Source organism: Mirounga leonina, unplaced genomic scaffold, assembly GCF_011800145.1.
Source record: "Mirounga leonina isolate KUSES-001 unplaced genomic scaffold, KU_Mleo_1.0 Mir_174, whole genome shotgun sequence".
In the NCBI taxonomy this organism is placed as follows: Eukaryota; Metazoa; Chordata; class Mammalia; order Carnivora; family Phocidae; genus Mirounga; species Mirounga leonina.
Window position 1 is genome coordinate 6935491 of NW_023270451.1, and position 25695 is coordinate 6961185.

The window sequence follows — 25695 nt, forward strand, 5'->3', positions numbered from 1 at the left end:
AAGGCTCTCATCTGGACCTTAAATGTGACCTTTACTGGGCTTGAAAGATACATGTGCTAGGAAACCTCATGGACAGACGTTCAAAGGAAAGAACCTGGAACACGGTCGGAATAAATTGCTGTGGAGGCTGGGGTAGAAGCTGCAGTGAAGTACGAAGAATGGAGAGTTGCACGCTGGCCTACTCAGTGCGCTCGCGTGTGGACGTGTATATGTGTTCAGCCTTAACCCCCCGGGGGTCCGTTGAGGCCAGAGTCCCTACATGCGAGAGAGTGCATGCCTTTGCACACAGAAAGCAAGTCATTCCGTGAGCCAATGTCTGAGCCGCATGATAGTTAACCGCTCTTTAGTCAGGGCTAAGTGTGCATTTTTCATTCTATTATAAAAACCGAAAACAAACAAACAAAACTGAACCCAAAGAGCACATCGGAAAATGTGTGTGATTCTCAAAGTTCAGAGATTTTGCTATAATTAGAGCACATCATTCAAGTGTGGAGTAAGGCATTCTATAGTTTCATCTTTGGTCCAGATTGAGGGAATTCGGTTAAAAGGAAATATGGGGAGGCCTTTATCAGAACAGGACATTGCAGGAGTCCTATCTTTGAGCAAGGCCGTAGGCAGATTTCTCTAATAACAGAAATCTGGCTTCGTGGACTCACTATTTCTTCCACTAGACTCTTCCACAAAAGGATCTTTTAAAAAAAGAAAGCTTGAAATTTACTTGGAGACTCTACAGTTGCTGGTTATGGAGGTTGCTGGATCTACCCAAGAATTTGTCTTAAGGTACTGGATACCACTTTGAGTACCTGGGGAGCAGGGGTTTGTTGGCAAACTCCTTTACAGGGATCAAAACCTTTTTTGTATCAGCTCTACTTTGAGACAAGAGAAAATCAGACAGCGGCGGGGTAATTTTGGCATTTAGCACCCACTTCACAATGGGTGCGATTGACGGGTTGGAAGCTTGAGCCTAAACTGTGCCTCTCCAGGCTGGGTTCCTGGAGGCACTGGGATATTTAGGTTTTCTGAGATGCATGTGGTCAACAACTTCAGTATTTGGGAATTGAGGGAGGTCGGACCTCAAAGGCCAAATTGGTCCTTTTTGGTAGATTTCTTGGTTACTGTGTGTTCTAATACATTTTCTCAGAGGCTAAAATGCCTAACAAGTGAGGACTTGGGGAAGGGGGCCATTTCATATATCCTTAAAGAGAAAACTGCACGTTGGAAATCATGTAAGGGTATCCAAAATGAAAAAAAAAATTCGTTAGAGTCCATGGTTCCCAATAAAACAACGTGAAGAAATGAAATTTCATCCAACACTCAAAATAATAAATGAGGTTTCGGCTGAATAGTGGGGAAAGGAATGTCAGAGTTGCGTGTTCTTTTTTTTTTTTTTTTTTTAAGATCTTATTTATTTATTCATGAGAGAGAGAGGCAGAGGGAGAAGCAGGCTCCCTGCTGAGCAGGGAGCCCTACTGGGGGCTTGATCCCAGGATCCCGGGATTCCGGGATCATGACCTGAGCCAAAGGCAGACGCTTAACCATCTGAACCACCCAGGCGCCCAGAGTTGCAGGTTCTTTAAGGAAGCTTCTGCCTCTGCCTCCGAGGAATGGGAACTTACCGGGCGCTTCACAGAACATTTCCTGCGCGCGCCTACATGCTGCAGAGAGCGGTCTTGAGCCTTTTTAGGCAGGAAGAACCCTGTGCTCTGTGTGATGCAGCCCAGAGTTCTGCCTAACAGCCTGTCCTCTTCCCTGGGTCTGACTCAGTAGAGGTGCACAGGAGTGATTTGTGGAACCTCTCATGGAAAAGGAAGATACACTCAACCATGAATGTCAGAAGCTGAAATTAAATTTCAGAATTTATTGTTGAAGGAAGCAAGCTGCCTTTTGCCCTATTAAAAATGCAGGTGAATTAATGCAAAAGGCTATGGAACCACTTAAAGCTCCCATAAACATGGTCTCTGAGGAAGAAACGAAGGCAGTGGAGACTCTCCCCTTTTTTCTTTCTTGGAGGGCACAGCAGCACCCCACATAAGCCTCCGGATGTGAGGTAAGAGTGCTCCAGGCTCCCCGGGGCTGACAGCCACAGGAGGGGGGCAGGGATGGTTGGCAAACTTGCCAGAGGAAGTTTGGGTTTACTAACTTAGAATTTAGAAAAATGCAGACAAGGTCTAAGCAGAAATTTACCTACACTCAGCAAGTCCTTTCTTGAGAAAACGTCCAAAGCGTGGGTGTAAATATTACAAAGGAAATGCTTAACAAACGGAAGAAGCCAAGTGCTTGTCGATGATCCTTAATACTCTAGAAACACTTACTAAATTCCACAAATAATTACTAAAACACACTTAAAGGTTTTCACTAGAGCTGATCCTGGAAGACCTTTTCATCAGTCACCAGTCTGGTGGAATCAGTGGTTGCACCTGGCTCCTTCTTAGACTTCAGCTCACTCAGAGCCGGGACTATAGTTTGCATTCAGTGCCTGCAGAGAGCCTTCCACATCGTAGGTGCCCAGAAAAATCCTCATTGAGTTAAGGGAATAGTAATGACATGAATTAATGATATCAATTACAAGATTTGTCTCACGTGGAATATAGTTAGTAGGGGTATACTGTCTGCAGTTTATCCTGTAGCATCCGAGGGAAGAAAGCCCTTGCTGAACTAATAACTATAAGCAAGATGATAAGAGTATGCTTGGAATGTTTGTCACTGTATATTCTTTTTTATGTCAAAGTTTTTATTTTAATCCCCCGGTGCTCAACACGACAAGTGCACTCCTTCACCCCCATCACCTATTTCCCCCATCCCCCGCCTCGCCTCCCCTCTGGTGGCCATCACTTTGTTCTCTATAGTTAAGAGTCTGTTTCTTGGTTTCTCTCTCTCTTTGTCCTTTGCTTGTCTGTGTCTTAAATTCCACTTATGAGTGAAGTCGTATGGTATGTGTCTTTCTCTGACTGACTTATTTCACTTAGCATAATATACTTTAGCTCCATCCATGTCGTTACAAATGGTCAATGCATATTCTTGAAGAAGAACAAACAAATAAACATTGCCTATTGCCATATAAATAGAGACCAGTACTGCTTAATTTGGTGCTCTGATATGATCATTGTAAGTCACGTGTATTCCTGATTAAAGGCAGTCTTTAACTAAACAGCTATTTGGCCCATTCATTTCTTTAGCTCTAGTTACTGACTCATGTCTTTCCTCTACGTACTTAATGCAGTTTTATTATACTTCTAAAATGAAAACAATTCCATTTACCAAAGACCTGTGATCAAATCAAAACCCATTAAAGACACAATTAACTTTGAAAATGGAAGGGTAGGCAGAAGTCACATTCACAAATTGGCTCTTTCTTTCCCTGAGTGTGGGCATTCAGTGTACCTTGTCGCCGGGCCACCTATACTAAGAAAACTCCGCTTCATCCTTGTAACCCTGCGTGGCCTTCTAAGACTGCTGAATGTCCATTTGCTAGTGGACTCTCTTCACCACTGTAGTCATAAAGACCGGTTCTGTTGCCTTTTAAGGGAATAAACAGGCTAGACCACTAAGACTAGAAAGTGTATTTCCATTTTGCCCTATTTTGATCAGCTCTGAACAGCAAATATTACCCGGGGAAAGGCCCGAGTTGGTCTGAACTGCTTGATTGTGATTTCATCCCGCGACACCTCGGTTTCCCCTGGCCCTGGCCCTGTGGCTCAGTGTCTAAATCAAGTGAGTGCTCACCTCGATTCCTTGAATGCTAACGAAGGACTCCTGTATTTCAAGGCAGGGGCTCATTTGTGTAATTTATTCCTGTGCAGCATCAGAACCATGATGCATGCTTTCTTCTTTCTTAACCTTTTTTAGATTTAATTCAAACAGCAACAACCAGTGTTAAGGAGGGCGCTCCTTTTGATGCATCATCTTTGGATTTGTTTCTCAGTATGGTGGAGTGAAATTTCCTTATTCCTGCCAGGTGTTGAGAGGCGCGTCAGAGGAGGGGGAAGTCACGCTTCCCGTGGAGTTTATAATCAACTAATTCTCATCTTGAAGACTAGAGTTGAAGTATCCATCTCCTTCAAGGACTTAGCAATAAAAGCAACTTCTTCAAAGCCGTTTATCACTTGCTGACTCCCCCTGCAGCTTCTCGACAGCCTGTGTGCAGCCCTTACTTATGTGGTTACATTTGCGGAGTTACGCCTCTGACTTGGCTGGGCTGTCGTCTGACGCTTAGTCTTGCGGTAATTATGGATGGCATATTTGCGGCATATTTATTCCTTTCCTCATCACTTGGATTCACACTGATTTTGTTTAGTCAACAATCTGACAGATAACCCTTGGTATTTTTTTTCTTTCAATTGTACCTGGGCTTATCGCTCTGTCACAGAGCACCTTAGGAACTCAGAGCAAGAGTTTTGTATTTCTCTTGACTGAGGTCCGCTTTTTGACGACATGGCCAAATGTCCAGATAAGGGTCTTCCTTCAAAGCTGTTGTGAATTCTGAATTCTGCAGGTAGCAGAGGGAGGGCTGGTGGATATCACTTAAAACCCTGCCACAGCCTGTTTGTTGTCAATCTCCTCAGAGTTCACTCTCCCAGCCTGGGTTAAGTCTGCATGGCTCCCTAGCAGGTTCTGTCTCCTATAGATTCTGATAACCCCCTTTAATCATCTTTTAAGGATGGATTTTTGCTACATGTCAGGTATTAAAAGACAAACAAAGGAAACAAACACAGGATTAAACTCATAGTTGATAGAAAATTCGGTGTTCATGTGATGAGGGTACATTTGGACAAAGTGGATTATATTCTTGGTTATATCTACTTTCTTTTGTTGTTCTTGCTTCTGTTATTTGGTTTTGTTACGGAGCCCCCCCTTGCCAACGTCATTAAAATACACTCTTTTATCATGGACAAAAGATTCAGCTTCATGATATAGTCTGTTTAACTGGTGCTGGAGGAATTATGATGTTCCTTCACTGTAGGCGCTCCTTTTATACTGGGGTCATTTGTAAACTCCATTACTGTGGCTGCTTCTTTGGCTTGCTCCTGGGACAGGAAAAAGTTGGCATGGCAGCCTTGAGACAGCTATCGTTAGAAAGATCTGCTTGCAAGGTTGGCAGTTGGCTGGCCTCTGGGACTGTGACAGGTAAATTGTCTCCTACACTAATATAAACCCTTCCCTAAAGGATAAGGGTGTCTTCTGTACAACTGTGCAGACAACACGGTTTATGCTGACCACCTACTTTTCTTCTAGGATTCTAGAATTTTGGTATGTGCTAGACGAAGGGTGCCTACATGAGTAGCACAGTATAAACCCTGGGTGCCAGGCTCTAATGAACTTCCCTGGGCAACAGTATCACACATTTATTGCTGCATTTTTGTTGCTGGGGGGAAGAGTGCTCTCTGGGTGACCCCCCATGAGAGAGAGAGAGAGAGAGAATAAGGAATCTTGCACCTGGATTCCTCTAGACTTTGCCTGTTTTTTCCCTTTATGATCGCACTGTTCTGATTAAGATATCCTTACTATATCACTCTAATAAATCTTAGCTGTGAGTACAACTATATTCTATGCCCCGGGAGTCTTTCTAGCAGATCTCTGAATGTGGGGTGGTCTCGGGGACCCCATTAGTTGCTATGAGATTCCAGAAATATCACTTGATGGCATTATCCTCAAAGATGCTGGTCTAATCCCTAACCTTCTTGGTTGCTCATGCAAAACCAGGCATCCTTCAGCTTAGATGGTAATGTTTCCTTAGTTTGTGATTACTCTTTTACTTCCCTAAAGGAGATTGCTCTGCTCTATTAAATTGGATATTTTATGACATACTCTCTAAAGTTAATTTACAGTCAAAATCTGTGTCAATCTAACATCATTGGTAGCTGACAAACTCTAACCATTGGCAAGTGCGATTTAACGTTACATTGTAAAAGAACAGATTTAGAAGAAACTGTAATACTGCTGGAGTTAACCGTATTGACAATTGGGCCCTCAAAACTGTGTCCAGATATTTAACAAACTCTCTGTCACTTTTAGAATTCAGTCTTAACCAGGTATTTTCTGGCAACGTTGAGAATTAAAGGGATCATGCTGACATGATCTTGAATTTTGGTCTTGTTCAAAAACACGTTTTTATTTTTTCTTAAAGATGCTTTAAGGTAGCATCATATGTAGGCATCACAGTTTGAGTGATGCTGCCAGTTGATCAATAGTAATTCTTTTAACTGCTTTTAACAGTAACGTTTCAACTGCTCACTGTAGACAAGGTGCTGAAAATATGCACCAAACAGTGATTCCATAACAGAATAGACAGCTCTGGGTAGCCATGTGGTTCAGATTAACTTTTTAAAGATTAACTTGTTAGGACATAAGAATAATTTTAACTCTGGACATTCCTTGGCTCAGATGACAGGTCTTGCTGTGGTATGAAGCATACCTTTAAAATAAGGTATTTTTTAGAAGTGACAAACTCTCACAGGTCAGTTTCATCTTCCTGGATTGCTTATTTCTCTGGGGTGCAAAAAGTTACTCTATTCCAAGAGTAAGACTCTTTACAAAGGGATAAGTGCTGGTGCCATTTAATAGGATCAGGTCTGTGCTTGTTGCTAATATTAATATTTTATTAGATCCAAGCATGAAGGATGGGAAGCTGGGTTGAAATCTTTCCTGGGGCATAGAGCCAAGCCTACAGAAACTTCTCAATGCTTTCCTTAGTTGAGTACTCGTCAGTCCTTTTGGGGTTTCGAGATCTTGAAAACAAAGTTTTTGAGGGCATTTGGATTCAGATATTTCAAATGAACTCAGAACTATCCTGCCCTGCTAACTAAGGAAGTGTTCAGTCAATTATTAGGTAGTTTAGGAAAGTTGCCCATAATTAAGGTAAGCATAATTGGAGGGGGAAAACTGTTATTTAGAATGTGTGTGTGTGTGTGTGTGTGTGTGTGTGTGTGTGTGGTGTGTGGGGGTAGGAGATGGAGAGATGAAAGTGAGAGTCTAGATCAACAATTTGAGCTTATTATTCAGGACCACAGTTAGGCCCCATTGTCTTAATATGGACAGGTGTTATCAGCACTGTTCTTCACTGCTCTCTGTCTGTCTGACACTCCTTAAGATTAATTACAGCCCAGCTCAGGGGCTGATGCATCTCATGCAATGACCACCCAGAAGTTTCTTAGTCAAGCTGTCAGTGGTGCCTCAGTGGGCTCCTGAGAAATAATACTATTAAAGACTTCTGAAGGCAGATCTAATGCACTTCCATGCCTTCCTGAAAAGCACAGAGATACACAGCATATGAGTGAATTTTTGGACTATCCCTAAGTACCAAGAAAATGCAACCACTGCGTAAACTGAAGTTTACATTCTAATCTACCCACCTGAAGATTTGTTCCTGCTTTTCTCCTGGTCCCAGTCACACACCATACAGGGCAGTGTGAACATGAGTGATTTTAGGAAATAATTGATAAATTACTGTGAACTCAAATGAACAGAGGACTATTAGTCAAATTGCAAAAGTTCTAATGTATAAGTGGTGGCTGGATCTCCCTGCACACTCAGAGATGCCCTGAAAGGTCCTCTATTTGCTATTTTAAACATCACTTAACCAAGGGAACAAAAGAAAGAGCTCACACACATGTAAATCTTGTGCTTCAATGTACATACGCATATATATATATATATATATATATATATCTCTATCTATTGATAGCTAAATATATTTAGGTAGAATTGGAGAACTGTATAGTTTTACAAATAAGCAGAGGCATTTACAGTACACAGAAGAAACAGATAAAAGGTGAATCAAAATGTGAAACATACCATACTCCGGGACCTGCCCCGTCCCACGTTTCAGCAGGAGACGGACCCTTCTTCCTCCCGACTTGATGAGTTCTATTGCTCTGGCGTGTGTCATGTCCCTTGTGCTCTCCCCATTGATTTCGATGATTTGATCTCCTACCTGTTAATTAAGGAAGCATTAACTCAGCCAAAGTTGGTTCTACTCACACTGCATTTCCAACAGATTAGAAAAGCATCCTTTAGAGGACCAGTTTCCAGAGAGCATCTGAACAATTTGGTTGCGGTCTGCTCCTTCTTAGAAGTGGCTACTTCCTGGTGGCATCCTGAATCTGACCACCAGACTTGATTTACCTTTACAGGAATTCAAACATCGGACCATAACGTTGGGGTGCTATGTTATTTTTAGTCAGTATGGCAGAGGATTTAGTCAAACTTTTAGCATTTTTTTAAAATTAGGGAATATGTTTGATACCACAATTCCAAATAAACCTGGTACCTTCGCTTTGAAACAAGAAGTAAATATTTTAAGGCCTTTTCATTGAATACAGTCCCAGCGTTGGGCTTAATGCAGCATTTAATTCAGTATGCTGGATGGGATGATTGGCTTTTGGGCTTCTCTGAGAATTTTTATCATGCATCATTTAAATTTCCCTGAGTGCTATTGTGATATCACCTTCTTTGTAAACATGGCTGGTTGATATTCAAGTTTGATGATGAGTTTTCTATCACAGTCCTTTGAATTAAAAATGAGATCTTCCATTCTCCACACATGACTAATGCCCTTGTTAAATCTTTGCCATGCTCACACCTGATTGCCAGAACTGTTTGGTTAAATACCAATCCCTCTTGAATTGTTAGAAATGCCTGGGCTCCACAAGCGATTCCCATTTAGCCTTTGCGAATAGATATCCGGAATAAAAGAGGTTCAACCATGAACACATCATGTAACTCCCACAGTACCATTACTGTCAGGAAACTTTGAATTAAAATATGTTTCATTTCAGTGCAAGTCACTTAAGATAAATTAGCCAGGAAAAGCACAATGAGTTGCTTTGCAAAAATGCTATTTTAGTTGGGTCCCTTAAAGCAGATCTCAGCCTAAACTCTATAACGCAGACAGAATTGCAAATAAACTATCGCAGAGCATTATCAAGATGGGTGTGGGGCAAGAACAGGAATAAAAAGTGGCCATCACAATGGCGAGATGGCACTAAAATAAGACCACTCCCCACGCTCAAAATGGGGGAAAGAACAAACACGTTTGTTTTAGCAGGGGAGCAACATCTTTATTCATTCATTCATTCATTCGTTCTTATTTTCTTTTAAAGATTTATTTATTTATTTGAGAGGGAGAGAGAATGAGCAAGGGAGGGGCAGAGGGGGAGGAGGGAGAGAATCCCAAGCAGACTCTGCACTGAGCGCGGAGCCTGACGCGGGGCTCCGTCCCCAACCCGTGAGATCATGACCTAAGCTGAAACTCAGAGCTAGACGCTCAACCGACTGAGCCACCCAGGTGCCCCTGTCTCTTTATTTAAAGAGGACTTGCTAGGGATAAGGACTTCAGTGTAATGAAGGTGAAGACTTTCCCCTCCCCTTTGTGTACAGTGATCTTTGAAAGTATGGATTTTGGGCAGTGGAAGAAGTTTGCCTCACTGGTATGACTTCCACATTTCACACAAGAATCATGAACGACAGGACTAAATTGATTTGTTTTAGAGGCAATGTTTGCAACATTTTTCTTCAGTTCTCCTTAATGGTCTCCTTTCCCATAAGGCAATGGGCACAGCCTGAAGTCGAGCAGCTTACTGGAGGCCACTGTATCCAAGCTAGTGGCAGAGATGGGACCAATTAATGCTTTCCCAGCAGTTCCCACCCATGACTGAAATCTCACGGCACGGTATTAAGTCACAGAGGTAAAACAAAAGTTCCAATTAAGTTATATTAAGAGTCTTCATTTTTAGCTAGACTCTCTTCTGAGCTTCATACTCATATATCCACATGATTACTACACATCTTCACCTAGAGGTCCAATGGACAACTCCAACTCAACGCCAGCAGACTGGGCTTACCATCTCTCCCAAAGCCATTTTTCCTCTTAATGCCTAATTTTGATTTATGGTACCACCACTCACTCAAGCCAGAAACCTAAGGGTCATGCTGAGGGTCATTTCCTGAATGTCTCTACATCTGTCTCTGCCCTCATTTGTATCCCATTGCTAACTAGTGCAATTCAGGCCTTTATTGGGTTTCCCAATATTCTCCTGTCACCCTCCCATCAATATCTTTCTTTTCTTTGTCACTAGAGTCATTCTTCTAAGAGAGATCTCCCCAAACGCTTCATGCCCTATTGAAGCATCCAGGGTTTTCCATATGCTCCTGTTCTCTTTGCCTTCTCTTCCCTATATGCCTGATGATCTCCTGATCTTCCTCAAGGCCAGCCCAAGCATCTTCTTCTCTGGGATTCCTTCCTAGACCCCGTCTTCTTCTCAAGCAGACATTTCCAGTCTCTGTATTCATTTGTCATTGCACCCCACTCTGGTATTTATCACACTTTGCTACAGTTACACTTTTCTGTCTTTCCTCCTAGACTTGGAGCTTCTTCACTCATCAAATGATTTCTGAGCACCTATCATGTACTAGAGTGTATACTAGGGAGATAAGATAAAGATAGAGATAAGTGGTACAGTTTCTATCTACAACAAATTCTCAGTCTAAATGGAGATAAAGTGGGTAAATAAAATTATTATTCAATATATCTTTGCTATGACTGGACATTAACAAAGTGCTAAGGGAATAGAAAGGAGGGTCATCTCAGCAATTGCACTACTGGGTATTTACCCCAAAGATACAAATGTGGGGATCCAAAGGGGCACGTGCACCCCAATGTTTACAGCAGCAATGTCTACAATAGCCAAACTATGCAAAGAGCCAAGATGTCCCTCGACAGATGAACGGATAAAGAAGATGTGGTATATATATATATACACACACACACACACAATGTATATATATGCAGCCATCAAAAAAAAGAAATCTTGCCATTTGCAGCAATGTGGATGGAACTAGAGGGTATTATGCTAAGCGAAATAAGTCAGTCAGAGAAAGACAATTATCATATGATATCACTAATATGAGGAATTTGAGAAACAAGATAGAGGATCACAGGGGAAGGGAAGGGAAAAAGGAAACAAGATGAAACCAGAGAAGGAGACAAACCATAAGAGACTCTTAATCTCAGGAAACAAACTGAGGGTTGCTGGAGTGGAGGGGGGTGGGAGGGATAGAGTGGCTGGGTGATGGACATTGGGGAGGGTATGTACTATGGTGTGAATTGTGTAAGACTGATGAATCACAGAATTTTACCCCTGAAAAAATTAATACATTATATGTTAATTAAAAAAAAGAAAGGAGGGTCATCTAAATCAGAATGGGTGAGCTGGTAGTCAGGGGGAGCTTTCTGGAGGTGGTGACATCTCAACTGAGTTTTGAAGTATCAGTAAGAATTCCCCGGGTGAAGGAGGAAGAAAAGCATTCTAGGCAGAGAGAGCAGCATATGCAAAGACCCTGAGACTTGAGACCATGGTATATTTCGGGAACTGTCAGTTTATTCTGCTACTCAGGAGTTGAAGCTTTATTTATTTTTATTTTTTAAAAAAGATTTTATTTATTTATTTGTTTGAGTGGGGGGAGGAGCAGAGGCAGAGGGAGAGAATCTCAAACAGATTCCATGCTAAGCACGGAGCCTGATGCGGGGTTTGATCTCACGACCCTGAGCTGAAACCAAGAGTTGGACGCTCAACTGAATGAGTCACCTTGGTGACCCCAGGCTTTATTTTAAAGGCAACAGTAAGACACTGAAAATTTTATTCAGCAACCTGACCAGGGAAGCAAAGAGATGTTTAGAAATCTCTCTGAGGCATTATGGAGAGTGGACTGGAGAGGAAGTGGGAGACTGAAGAAGGGAGCTGAAGTCGTGAGGTTATCACGTTGTCTGTCCAAGTGAGAAACTGAGAGGCTGTGAGGAAGGAGATGGTGGGGCAAATGAGGGCAGGGACTGCGTTCCTTTTAATTTCATTTATCTATCTATCTATCATCTAACTATCTATCTACCTATCTATCTATCTATCTATCTATCATCTATCTATCTATCTATCTATCTAAGAGAGAGAGAGAGAGAGAGGGAGAGCTAGCAGGGAGGGGCAGAGGGAGAAGAAGAGAGAGAATCCCAAGCAGACTCTCTGCCGGGCATGGAGCCCAACAGGGGGCTCGATCCCACGACCCTGAGATCCTGACCTGAGCTGAAACCAAGAGTCAGACTGTCAGCCGACTGAACCACCCAGGCAGCCCATGGGACTGAGGGGTTCTTTTTAATGATGTATCTTGTATGGCATGCCCGGTACATATCTGTGAACGAATGAAGCATTTACACATGGCTTATCTTGAGACTCATGGGACGAGGGGTTATAATAGCACTCTTGACCCCAAATCAACCCTTGACAGCCACCATTGCCTGAGGACACTTAGGTCTTGAGACTGACTCTAAAATAGTCATGTAGAGGGCAAAGGAATCTCGTGGTGTCACAGAAGTGGTCACATGTCATCTGCATTCTGGTCACACACTTGGGTATAGCAAGACTTAGAAAATTTGATGTATCATTCTCTTGTGCATTTCTTATGTTCCCTTTCCCCTACTAACAGCTCATGTGAACTGAGGGAAGAAACATTAACAGGGGAGAGAGAGGTGGAGGATTGGAAGGCTGCAGGGCTGGTTGAGAAGCATAGGAGTTCAAGGGCTGCATGTGGGCCACAATGACATCTCCTGGGCAGGAGTTTCAGGGATGGGGCTCTGGGAAGGGTCGGGCTATTATTTTTATTGAGCACCCAGGAGCATGGCCTGACCTCTTGGTGTGGCAGATTTCCACTTTTAGCTTTCGATATAGGGTCTCCTCAGAGGGAGAAGAGAACACCTCTGATGCTGATTGGAGCGAGGATCCTTAGCCTTCATCTAAGACTTCCAGTCCCTTCCAAAGTCCCCTCCCCATGACAGGATACTGGAGGATACTGCCTCATTGGAAGCAATGGAAGTTTGGGAATAGTCCAAGATCTTACCAAATTCAGAAAAATAAAAATTGGTGTGTGTGGGAGGATGCTGGTCAGGTAATAAGATGGAAAGGCTGTCCCTGTCACAGACTCTGAATTTTACAAAGTGTGCTGAGCAGCTTATAAAAGTGGGCGAACTCATTCGGACCTAGTGTCATTGGTAACAAAACTCAGTGCGAGGCCCAGACTCAAGACCTCCGCTCCTTTTTGTGAAATGATAGAAATTGTACAAAAGGCTTAATTTTTATTTTTACCCCACTATTGGTAGTATGCACACTCATCTTAAATGGGACTCCCTAAATAAATTTTGGATTTGATTCCTTTCGCTTTCATCTTTAGTATGTGGATGTATAATGAGAGGTGTCTGTCGGGGGCAGAAGAGGTTCTCTGGTTACCTTCCTACCTTGTCTGACTTCACTGCAGCTATCAAGATGTGGCCAGCTGAAGAGCATCACTTTCCTCCCTCACATGTGAATCAACTGGGGGAATTAATTTGATAAAACCATTCGGAAATTCGCAGTCCTTTCAGGGATAAAGACAGTCTGTCTTCTCTTTCTATACTTAAGCTACGTTACTAAAATGGAACTTTAGAAATCTCCTCTATTTATTGGGGCATCTGGGTGGCTCAGTCAGTTAAGTGTCCGACTCTTGATATCAGCTCAGGTCTTGATCTCAGGATCATGAGTTCAAGCCCTGCTTTGGGCTCCACACTGGGTGTTAAGCCTACTTAAGAAAAAAAAAAAAAAAAGCCCAACCAACCGCTCCATCTGTTCTTAGAGAATTTTTAAAATATCAAGTTCTTGTTAGAATTGAGAGAGATAGGAGGAGGAGGGGTACAGGGAGAGAGAAAAAGGGAGGTGGGGAGAGAGGGAGACCCAAAGTTCACGAATATGTGTGTGTTAATTTGTGTGTGTCAAGATGTCAAATTTAGAAAACTAACCAAAGGACTATTCTAGGCATTCATTTTTTTTTTTTTTTCTCCTGTGGAAGAAATACTTATATCTGTGGTCCCCTTGGGGAAACTAACAGCCCTACAGCAATGCCTTAGGGACAAGGAATGGGATAAGACTGCCCTCTCACAAACTGATGGTTGGTTGAGGGGATGGCCATGGGGTGATGGGCAAAATGGGTAAAGGGGGCAGGGAGGTACAGGCCTCCCGTTATGGAATGAATAAGTCACAGGGATGAAAGGTACAACTTAGGGAAGGGTCTATGGTATTGTAATAGTGTGTATGGTGACGGAAGGTAGCTACACTTGTGAGCATAGCATAATGCATAGACTTGTTGCATCACTATGTTGCATACCTGAAGCTAATGTAATACTGTGTGTCAAACTATACTTCAATTGAAAAAAAGGGAAAAAAAAAAAAAAGACAAGACTGCCCTCTCTCAGCACTGCCTAATAAGTTCTGCATTTCTATTCCCACATTTCCGCTCAATACATCATGGCGGATTTTCTTTAAACTAAGCTATTACCAAATCCTTGAACTTGCCAGGAGCTCTGCAGGTAAAACCTTTTCTTATTGGAAAAACCAAGGCAGGGAAAGGTAAAAGTTTCAACAGTTCTTAAGCGGTTAATATTTCAAATTGTAGGAAAAAAAAATGTAAACTCTGTACTGTGTGCACTTTTGTAGCCAAGTTGTAGAGAAAGTATTTGGTTTGGCTCAATGAAATCTTTATAAGAACTCGATTAATCCTGGATTTCCTTTAGCCCTGAGTCACAGTTGTTCCCGCTCAAGTCTTGCTCAACATCTCACAAACATGCTTAGCGGGTTGTAATCACTTAACAGCCCTCACACCTACTATTGCGCACCACAAGAACCTATTTTGCATGATTATACATGACTAAAATCCTAGCTTATAATTAGGTGTGAGGCTTTGAGCTCTTTTTGAATTTTATACCAACAAACAATGGATATGTCTATTCCTCATTTCACGGAAGACTTAGCTGTGGACCATTTTTGTGGCTGGCGATCTGAGGTCACAGGGTAGCTCCACCACATTTTTCACTTACAGGCTGGCTTCTCTCGCTGACTTCAGACCGCTCATGGGCAAGGAACGTACCTCCTGTCCTTGTCATCTACACAGTTCCTGACAAGTAGGCCCTTCGTTAATCACGGTTGTGTACGTGCCTTAGGTTTGCTTTTCAGTTAGAGTAGCCGTCTCTACTCTCATGACACGGTGACTTCAGCTTTTGTGCATCTCAGCAGATCTTAACCCTTTCGTGAAATGCTGCCTTAAGCCCTTCCAGCTACACCATAGCGATTTCAATAGTCAGTGTCGTTTCAGTAATGGTGACCTACAAAAATTGGTAGAGACAGGTGAAGCAATGGGAAACAAATGCTGAAGGATTGAAAGAAAGGGGAATGGAGGCTGAGTGTGAACGGAATCATAAAGTGCCAGGAAAAAGAAATCTGAATCCAGCTGCTGGCCACTGCCCACCACGGGCACCATCACCAGGTGCTCTGACAACAGGACCCTGGGCCCTGACGGTCCTGCTGGAGCAAAGGTGTAGGCTGATGCTCAACTCGATGGTGACCTTTAATAGGTAATGGCTGTTTTCACATTAGCTTTCGTTAGATGTTATTTAATAACCCTTACAGTAAAAATGTTTTCTAAGGGGTCACAGTGAGTGTTCTGGCTAACCTTCCGCTTCTTCCATGAGGCTGGTGCCTGAAGTAGATGCTATCTGAGCACCTCTTGGAGGACCCGGCTCTTGTGATAAACCGCTGTGCATGACTGCCTCCGTAATGCACAGGAGCCCAGCAAGTCAGCAGGTTTTTCCAGAAAGGAAGCTTCCGACCCAGCTGGAGACTGAAGCACGTGTTTGAGAACACCAAAACTCTGCGACTTTTATTTGCCTCAATTAATACATACGTGCAGAACTGTCTGAAACTCTCTTTTTACTACGCTCTAGAAAATAAACACTTATAACGAAAACATTCCAAACTCAATCTCAAGAGATTTCATCTAAACACGAGTGTGAAATAGCCCTTCTGGACTTAGAGAAGGATCCTTCATCAAGGTTATGCCTGAGCACACAGCTGTTGAGAAGGGCCACGGAAGTGAGGGGAACGGGTGGGGAGCAAGAAGTTAGGGGCTGCTGCAGAATTCTGAGGGGTTACCTCTTGAAGTGGGTGATGTACCCTATTTCACATTCCTCCTTTAGAAAAGACTTAGTCACAGCTCAAACCATGTCCCAGTCTTTGACTTGGGCTTGCTGCCTGGTGGCCGGGGTGGTGCCCTGGCTGGTCATTCAAATCAGGGGGCTGCCTTTGGTGGAGATCCAAGGGGAGCTCTCCATTCAGAAGCCCCCATTTCTCATTCTTACTTTTAAAATCCTCTAATTAAAACGTGGAAATATATGTAAAATTTAAGGATGATGCCGTGCCAAGTTTGTGGAGGTCAAGTCTAAATTACAATTTGGTATCTTTCCCAGCAAACCTTTCTTTTTTCCTTATCAAATATTACCAATACTAATCTCATACAGAGAATTTTATTAGATTACTTCTTTCTAAATCTCCTTACTCTTCTAGGGTTTTTCACGGATGCTGATGTGCCATTCTTCACGTGCTCCACTCCCCTGCGCTATGCACGCTCCCTGATGATCTCTTCCTACCTGTCTAAAGTAGGTCTCTTTGTGTGCCCTTTGTCTAGAATCGGCCCTCCATTCTGCAAATATCCTACTCATCCCTTCAGACCTGCCTCAGGTATCACCACATCCAGGAAGCCTTCCATGATCCCACCAGTCTGGGTTGGGTGCCTTTGCTCAGTGTTTCTTTAAAAGTGTTGAGCTTTGCCTATCACTACGTTGTAAACTCTCTAAGGGCAGAGGCTTAGCCACGTGGGGTACATACCCATACATATTTGTTCAATACATGGATGTATGACTGAAAGAAAAAAATTTTCAGAAGTTGTTTTTTGACTCTTTTCTCCTTATTGTGTAAATCAATTTAGATAAGATCTATAAAAGTTTTAAGTTTGGTTTCATGACTATGTCAACCAGATGTGACCATGATCAAATAATATAAAGTATATGGAAGTGCTTTGTAAACTAAACTATACAAATATAATCCTGTATTATTAATTCTCATAGTTATTACTGTCATTGTCATCGCAAAATGCAGAGAGAAAAAAATGAAACAGTGGTAAGGTGTTTATAATGAAACTAGGAGAGAAATAGCTGAGCTACTGGGGATATTTAATGGTAGAAATGAGGTAAATATTTTTCTTAAAACATCACTGAGAAGTGAAAAACTAAAAAAAAAAAAATCTGTTGCTTTGGTAAGTTCTGCATTTTAGGAATTCCTATAGGATGTTGATGCTATTTTTCTATTTTTATTCTATGATTTTATTTTATTTATTTATTTATTTTAGATTTTATTTATTTGAGAGAGAGAGTGAGATAGAGAAAGAGCACAAGAGGGGGGAGCGGGAGAGGGAGAAGCAGACTCCCTGCTAAGCAGGTAGCCCGATGTGGGACTCGATCCCGGGACTCCAGGATCATGACCTGAGCCGAAGGTAGTCGCTTAACCAACTGAGCCACCCAGGCGCCCTTATTCTATGACTTTAGATAGATAGTTCTTAGAAAAAGAATCTCATTGAATGCTGGACAGCTAATCCAAACCCTAAGCTAAGACGGAGGGATAACTTCCATTGTGGTCACAGACATGGATGCAAACAAAGATTTTAATGACAAGCTGGTTGAAGCAAAATATCTTCTATGAAGGAAAAAATAGCCACAACCCTTTTCACTTTCATATGCTCGTCTGACGGCTCAGGCAAAAGAAGAGACAGGGGAAACATCTTGAAATGATCCACCTGAGGGGCGCCTGGGTGGCTCAGTCATTAAGCGTCTGCCTTCGGCTCGGGTCATGATCCCAGGGTCCTGGAATCGAGCCCCACATCGGGCTCCTTGCTCAGCAGGAAGCCTGCTTCTCCCTCTCCCACTCCCCCTGCTTGTGTTCCCTGTCTCGCTGTGTCTCTCTCTGTCAAATAAATAAGTAAAATCTTAAAAAAAAAGAAAAAGTGACCCACCTGAGCAGGAACAGAAAGCTATCATTGGCAGTTCAGCTAGTGGCTCACCCATTTGCCCAGAAATCACTTACGTCAGGTCATGAGGTCAGTTTCCCTATTGCACTGAAAAACAACCAAAAGGAAATGCAAGAGGAAACTTTCTATTGTGGACCCTGTGTTGGCTGTCACTTCCCCTCCCTGGGTGTAACTGAGAGAAAATGAGGGATTATTATTCTGCAGACTCCTAATCAGATGCAAGCACTGGGCTTTGCTTGATGAGCATGATGACGGCACAGGTGGATCAGGCAGCTGGGGTTGTGCGGATAATTTCATGATGGGACTATTTCAGAGGTGTGGGCAGGGCTCGGGAACCGAAGAGGGCTGTTGAGGCTCTGAAAGTGGGAACTGTCACCCCCTCTGTCTGGAAGAGTCTGAGAGAGGAAGAAAAGTTTCAGGGGCCTGGTGAAAGCTGGAGCCAAGAAAGAGGGGCTGCCTGATGAGAGCTGTCACCGTAGAGGGACGGGCGCCGCCAGGCCCAGAGCGCGCAGGCCGGGAGCACCAGGGGAAAGAGATTCCTCCCTGTGGCGGACAGAATAATGTCCCCCCACTCAAAAGATCTGGTCTCTGACAGACATTGGGGAGGGTATGTGCTATGGTGGGCACTGTGAATTGTGTAAGACTGATGAATCACAGACCTGTACCCCTGAAACAAATAATACATTATATGGTTAAAAAAAAAAGAAGAAGAAGAAGAAGAAGATAGCAGGAGGGGAAGAATGAAGGGGGGGAAATCGGAGGGGGAGACGAACGATAGAGACTATGGACTCTGAGAAACAAACGGAGGGTTCTAGAGGGGAGGGGGTGGGGGGATGGGTTGGCCTGGTGATGGGTATTGAGGAGGGCACATTCTGCATGGAGCACTGGGTGTTATACGCAAACAATGAATCATGGAACACTACATCAAAAACTAATGAATTACTGTATGGTGACTAACATAATAAAAAAATTATAAAAAAAAATAAAGTTGTATTCTCTTTATAGGCCTGGAAATAAATGGGTTGGGAAAAAAAAAAAAGAAAGAAATAACAATGCTTCCCAGCTGAAGAAGACCCAGCCACAAGGTGGAGGCATCTCTTTTCTTTCTGGTGTAACCATACCTTTGTTGGCATAAAGAGATGAAAGCAGACATTATTTTTTGTATTTCCTGAGTCCTGTGAGAAGTGCTGGGAAATACATTCATATGGGCCCTAAAATTTTCCTTCCCAGTGTACAGCTTGAGGGCAAAGATCACATTTTACATTTCTAGAATATCCTCTATAGCAGCTAGCACAATACCGTGTATGTGAGAGAGAGAGAGAGAGAGAGAGAGAGAGAGAAGAGAGAAAATGGTTGGTTGATTGATTGATTTGGGAGTAAAGTAAATAAAGGAAGCAGCTCTTGATAATACACCCACTAAAGCATACTTGGGACATTGAGGGCAACGAGCCTGTATTATTAATCTTTTATCTTTGGTTTCTATTATCTTACTCTAAGATGAAGACTCTGCACTTCAGGGAGGAAAAGGGATTTGAGAAAGGCCACGTAGCTCATAGGAGGAGGTGACAAGACACAGGATTTCTAATGTCTAAACCCAGAACTCACTCTTTCTGAGGTTGCTTTCGCATTGTTGAGCAGGGGAGAAAGATACAAGAGTAGGTTTTTACTTAGTTCAGAATTAAAAGTTCCTTCTACATGAAGATGTATGTTTGTGATTTATTATTAACCTTTGGGATATTTAAGAATACACACAGAATCATGTGTTACAAATAGCTTTGAGGTCCAGGTTCATTCAAGCATGAGTAGAATGAGAAGGAAGGTCTGATTAAAGGTGTAATGAGAATCCCTACAACTGTGAATAAATCTAATTAGGACTTTGTGGGTCTGAACTTCCCTGATCACTTCAACAACTTTCTCCTTGAATACATGTTATTTCTGTGGTGTCAAAGTTTCAGATGAACAGAATAATGGGTATCCTTGGGTCTGATTTTTAAATGCAGAAGGAGTATGTCTACAGGGCAGAAAAAACTCCCATCTCCCGGGTTGGCTATTTTTGTTTGTTCATAATGAAAAAAAAACACTCTTTCTTAATAGCTTAATTTTAAGATAGCTCTCCAGAGGGTCTTTACTCATTGCCACAATCTTCAATTGTACTGGCAGGGAATGTGTGGATTACAATAATTTTTCTATTGATATGCTAATACTGAATACATAGAAAGTTAGAGAAGCATTGTATCACTATCATTTTGATGCACAAAATAAACATTATCCACTTTATTTTCTTTTACTATTTAAAGTCACATTTTAATTACTTAAATTTTACAAGTAGGAATGTAGCTGAGTGTCTAAAAATCTTGTTTCTGTTCAAGTTAATTCAGATTGTCCATCCATGCATGAGAACAGCTGAGCTATGAAATTGGGCAGCATGTTTTCTGGCAATAATGAGGAGATAATATTCCTTAGGAGTATTTAAGTGACATCACTACTGATAGGTTAATTGGAAATAAAAATGTAAAGCTTTCTTAAATCACTAGAATAAAAAGCCTCTGGTTTATCGTAGCTTCGAAATGCACTTTTTGAACTCTCCCCACTTTGCAGTTCAGGTTAATAACTGTCTGATTAATGTAACTGTGGCTAGTCTCAGAGTTTCACGTACATCCCTTGGCAAATCAGCCACTTTCCAAAGGAGACTTTCCCACTTAAATCTTGAATCACAGTCATTTTCTTCCCTCTACTCCTTTCCCAAATGATTTGAGAAATGACTCCTGTGTCCAGGGAAATGCATGGAATTTTGGGTGGAGAAAAGATGCGCAGTTTGATGTGAGGTCATGACACGAGACATGAGTTGAGACTCTAGCATATGAGACACTCTCCATGTTCAGAGACCCGAGTACCCTTTGTTGCAATTTAGTGAGTTTCATAACTGATGATTTTGACAAAGGCAGCTAAAGTGACATCACTCTACCATGTATCCTAACTAGACTCAAATTATCTTCAGTTCTGTGTGTGAACATTCACACTTAGTCTACTATACACAGGCATTTAGGTTTCTCTCCCTTTACTAACCTCTCAATTACCCAGGAGCTTATGATGTGGTCACGAACCATCCAGATGAGAAAGTTGACCCTTTACAGTAATTAGCACTTACTGAGCGTAGTTTTATGCCAGATATTTTCCAGGTATGTTAGAAGCATTAGCTCATTTAATTCTCAGACAAACAAATGAGGAAACATACTCTCTAAACTAGAGACAACAAAGAAAAATTCAAATTAACTTTGGGAAGTGAAATTCTCACTCAGATACAGGTATCTGAATTCAGATACAGATATCTGATATCTATATCTATATCTGAGTTAGATATCTATATCTTATCTCTGTATATAGATATAGACCTATATTTTATATATATATCTGTATTTTACATATAGCTATATTTTATAGATATCGATAGATCTATATCTATATAGAGACATCTCTCTATATAGATATAGATCTATATTTTACTGGCAGCCGTCAATTAACTTATGAATAATGTATAGTGGGTGCCATGGGTACCAAGATATCAGGTTAGTCTTTGAATGGTTAGTTACTTTGAGCTGCTCCACACCACTGACTGTACCCCTTAATTTGGGCTAGCAGGTTATACACTTGGTGTGGGTGGACATCCAAGAATGACTTGGATCCTCTTAATCATGCTTCCCTGATTCTTTCACTTCCTTCAGTGTATTTTCTGGTTTTCTGTCCTTGGTTCCTGCCTTGGATGATGGTCCTCATCATCTCTTCCATTCAGCTTCTTACACTTCCAAGTCATCTTTGGCTATCTCTAGGGTGGCCCCTCAAACCTGCCTGAGTTCACCATTTTATCACTACTTTTAAAGGCCGACCCGTCCTATATTGTCTCTGTACGATCTTGCATTGTTTTTGGTGTGAAGCTGTCTTGTCATTTTACAAATATGGGCCACTTTTCACCAAAAAGACTGAGTATAAATGCAGGAATGGACACTTCCAAATTCATCATCATTTCTAGAAAATCAATTCCACAGGCTTGTCCTGATAGAGAATCTTTGGTTTCTAATCACCTTTGTTTTCCAAGGATACCACATGGCTACTGTTACTTGTTTGACTGAAGTGTTTCTAGTCACTGAGGTATAAATGCGTGATTGATTTGTTTTTCCAATAACTGCTACCAGCTGTGCTCTGTTGACCTCCCTCCACCCCTTTCCCTCTGGGTAGTATTCCAATTCCATTATCTTTCAACACTTGCAGCTATTAAGAAAGCATCGTGCAGTTAGCACTGCAATCTAACTTTCAATTAAAAGCTCTCCTTCCCACTGCAGACTAGGCTGAAGGCTTGAACCACTTATATGGGGAAAGAGTCTTGTTCTCTCTCTCCCAAACCCTCCCTCTTTCTCCTCTCAGTCTGCAAGAGAAGCTCTGATGGCTGGGTAGTGAAGAGGACCAACATTCATGAGGGATTGAGAGTTACTGGTGGCCAGTCTGCCTTTCTCTTTCTGTTGCTGTTCTAGGAGGAGGTTCTCACTTCACGGGTTCACTTTGTGCCAGGGACCACCTTAGGTGCTGGGGATATTATGGGAATGAAGGAAGATAAGATTTCTGACCTCAGGGAATTTAAAGTCGGTGGACATCCAAATGCTGCCTCTCTCCTAAGGATGCTTTGGGTCACTTTTTTGGAAGACCTGATGTGGAGTTTCTCTCTATGTTGGGAGACACCAATGAGGTTGGCCTCTTCTTCTTCCATTCAGCACTATGGGTAATGTAACCTATGGCCTCTTTCAGCAGGGGTCCCTTTGGCCAGAAAATATCCCCCCAGAAAGGTGGTTTAAGTCCCAAAGCACCTTCTGTAGTGTTGACTCAACCCATGGGGAATGGTGGGGATGCAGACTGCCCTAGAACTCCTCTTCTTGCTTTCTCTCCTTCCTCTTTCTCTCCCTTCCCCAGCTCATCAAGGTCTCTCCTGATTCACTAGCTCGGCCCCTTCTAGATAAGAAACAATCATCAGCCTCCCTTGAGGTAGAAGGCAAGGATGGGTCAAACATTCCCAATCTTGTGGGAGGGGAACAGGGCAAAGTTCTAATACCTCTTTCCCTCACGGAGGATGAGGTGGGGAGGAGGGATGGTTAGTGCTTCCCAAACTCTGTTTTCTCCCAGAGAGAAACGTTTACTTCTACTCAGCATTGGGAGAGTGTAGGCAAAGACAAATCAGTAGGACTGGTTCTATGAAAGAGCAGCTCTCAGCAGGCCACCCAAGGAAGTGGCTGGTCTTGCTCTGGCTGATTCCCTAAATCAGGCTGAGATCTTACATCATCATACCTCATGGAGAGGAACAGCAGAATAAAAACAGGGAGTTGAATGAAGCATGGAGATTATCTGTTAGTTTTGCTCATCATTCTCACTCTGGATAATTGAAAAGTGACCTCGTTTTCATTTCTCCTTTAAGTTCTTTAATGGCCAAGTTTTTCAAAAAAAGTGGGTTCCTGACTACAATGTGCATAAATGTGTTTATTATTATATTTTCTCCTAAAGGTTTTAGTAGTTTGCTTTTCACACTTGGTCTTTAATCCACCTGGAACTGATTTCTGTATGCGGTGTGAAGTAGAGATTCATTCTTATCTGTATGGATAACCATTTGTCCCAGCACCAGTTATGGAGAGTCTGCCCCCACCCCTGACTTGTGATGCTGCCTCCACCATATGTTGGGTCTCCATACCTGTCTGTCTTTTCTTGGACTTCCCGCAGTGTCCTTTGGTCAATATGGCCAGCCCAGTGCCAGCATTCCTATCATTTTGATTCCTATCGCCCTATACATAAATCTTGAAATCTTGTAGGTCTGGAGGTTTTTACAGTCTCACTTTTACTCTCATTTTCAAATACAAATAATTTCTAAAATCTTTAGGTTCCATATAGTGAACAATCATCTGAATTGTGGGCTTAAGAAAAATACCTACACTTTATCTCTCCACTTCACTTGTGAAGCACCATGAAATGCATGAAGTGCCAGTTACCAACTCAAATATTTTAATTGTAATTTGCAGACAAAGGTCTTATTAGAAGTTAATCCATTAGCTGTTTAAGAGGTCTTTAGAAAATGAAAAGTGTTTTTTACCAAAGAATTAAATTAATCATATAAATAAAAGTGGAATTATTTTAACCATTCTGTCATTTTCTTAATGGCATATTTAGGAAATGACTGAGTTCTAAAAGATTAACTATTTTTTCTTGGCCTCATATTGTTGGTCCACTTAATGCCTGACTGCCTATTCTAGCCTATTCAAAAGTGGGTTTTCTCCAGGTGTATGTATCAGAATTACCTAGGGAGCTTTTAAAAACCATTTGGTCCCTTTTCAAATTTAGATATTCTCAACAAAGTTTTGAAAGCAATAATACATCACTAAAAAGGTAGGGCTTTTGCCTCTCTACTGGAAGAACACTGATGCCATCTATTATTATGACCTGTATAAAACTGTCAAGTATGAGCTTTCCTAAGCTTTTATTCATAACATAAGTGGCCTTGTTGCATCAAGATACAGCATCTTGGTTAGCAGAGATAGCTGTGACATGCTTCTTTGCCCTGTTGTTTCTGCCATGTTCTCTTGGTCATTTCCAGCGTATTTCTATTCTCTAGTTTTTCTTTTCTGAATGTAAGTTTTAGTGGATCCCTGGGAGCTATGTGGAAACTCTACATGTATTCATTTCATTCCAAGACACGTTGATGTGCCAATGCTAATAGTGTGGTCAATTTAAAAAGGCCAGCACAAATGAGTGGGGATGCAAACAACCAACAATTTAAAAATTCTGCAATTCACCGATGTCTATACTTTTCTTACAATGGGGGAAGACGTTCTGTGTCGTTTCCCATATGACACATTGGAGTTGTTCTTTTCCTCGAGAGGCCTCTCTAACTTACCTTCAGAAGCTCAAGGAGCTTGGGCATGCAACATATCTACCCCAAAGGAGCCTGCCTATTCGGTACATTCCTCTAGGGCCCAGGCTGGGAGGCCACCATACCGCACTTTGCCTGCTTCCCACCAGTGCTCTTTTTAGGGTATCCAACATCTACTGTTCGAGGTCACTGTCTCAACCCCTAGTTGACATGCTTCCTTTTCCCTGCAAAAGAGTCTGAACCCTCATATGGATCACACAACTCTGCAACTCCGCCTTCAGAGCTGGGTGGTGCTTGCTCCCTCTCCTACTTGGACCACTCTCTTGAAAACAGATTCCCAGACCTGAGTGACATCCCACAATGCTGTTGCTCTCTGTCCTCGGTAGGACCCACACAGTTTTGCAGGGCAGGTAACCAAAGCAAAAATCACAGGGTCACCAAAAGGGCCACGTGGATTAGTTACAGAAAACAACTCAAGGACTAAACACACTACCTAAGTTTTATATATATATATATATATATATATATATATATATATATAAGTTATATATATATATATATATATTCATAGTCAACCTTTCATTAAGCACTAAGTAGTGGCAAGTCATTTACAAATTAAACTTTACTTAAGAAAACAATAAATGATACATAAGAGCAGAGCTGCTTTGACTAAACAGGGCTGTGGGTATGGGGTAGTATTCAGGTTCCTGCTGACTTTACCCCCATCTTATTTCCTGGCTTCCTTTCCTACCTCAGGAGATTCTTTGGAGTCCTGGGGATTATCTTTTCTATATGATTAAAAAGGCACGTGGGGAAAAGGGCCCTGTCTTACCTGTCTCTGTTGTGTTCTATGATACTCCCGGTGCTATCTG

The 25695-nt window shown here is 42.0% G+C and overlaps 1 protein-coding gene across 1 annotated transcript in view; it reads right to left on the reverse strand.

Moving 5' to 3' along the window:
• The window catches only part of MAGI2 (membrane associated guanylate kinase, WW and PDZ domain containing 2), a 1284239-nt gene that overhangs the window by 3531 nt on the left and 1255013 nt on the right, over positions 1–25695 (reverse strand). The window contains exon 21 of the mRNA XM_035020443.1: positions 7792–7930. Coding sequence (XP_034876334.1) covers positions 7792–7930 — 139 coding nt within the window. The remainder of the gene's footprint in view (positions 1–7791; positions 7931–25695) is intronic.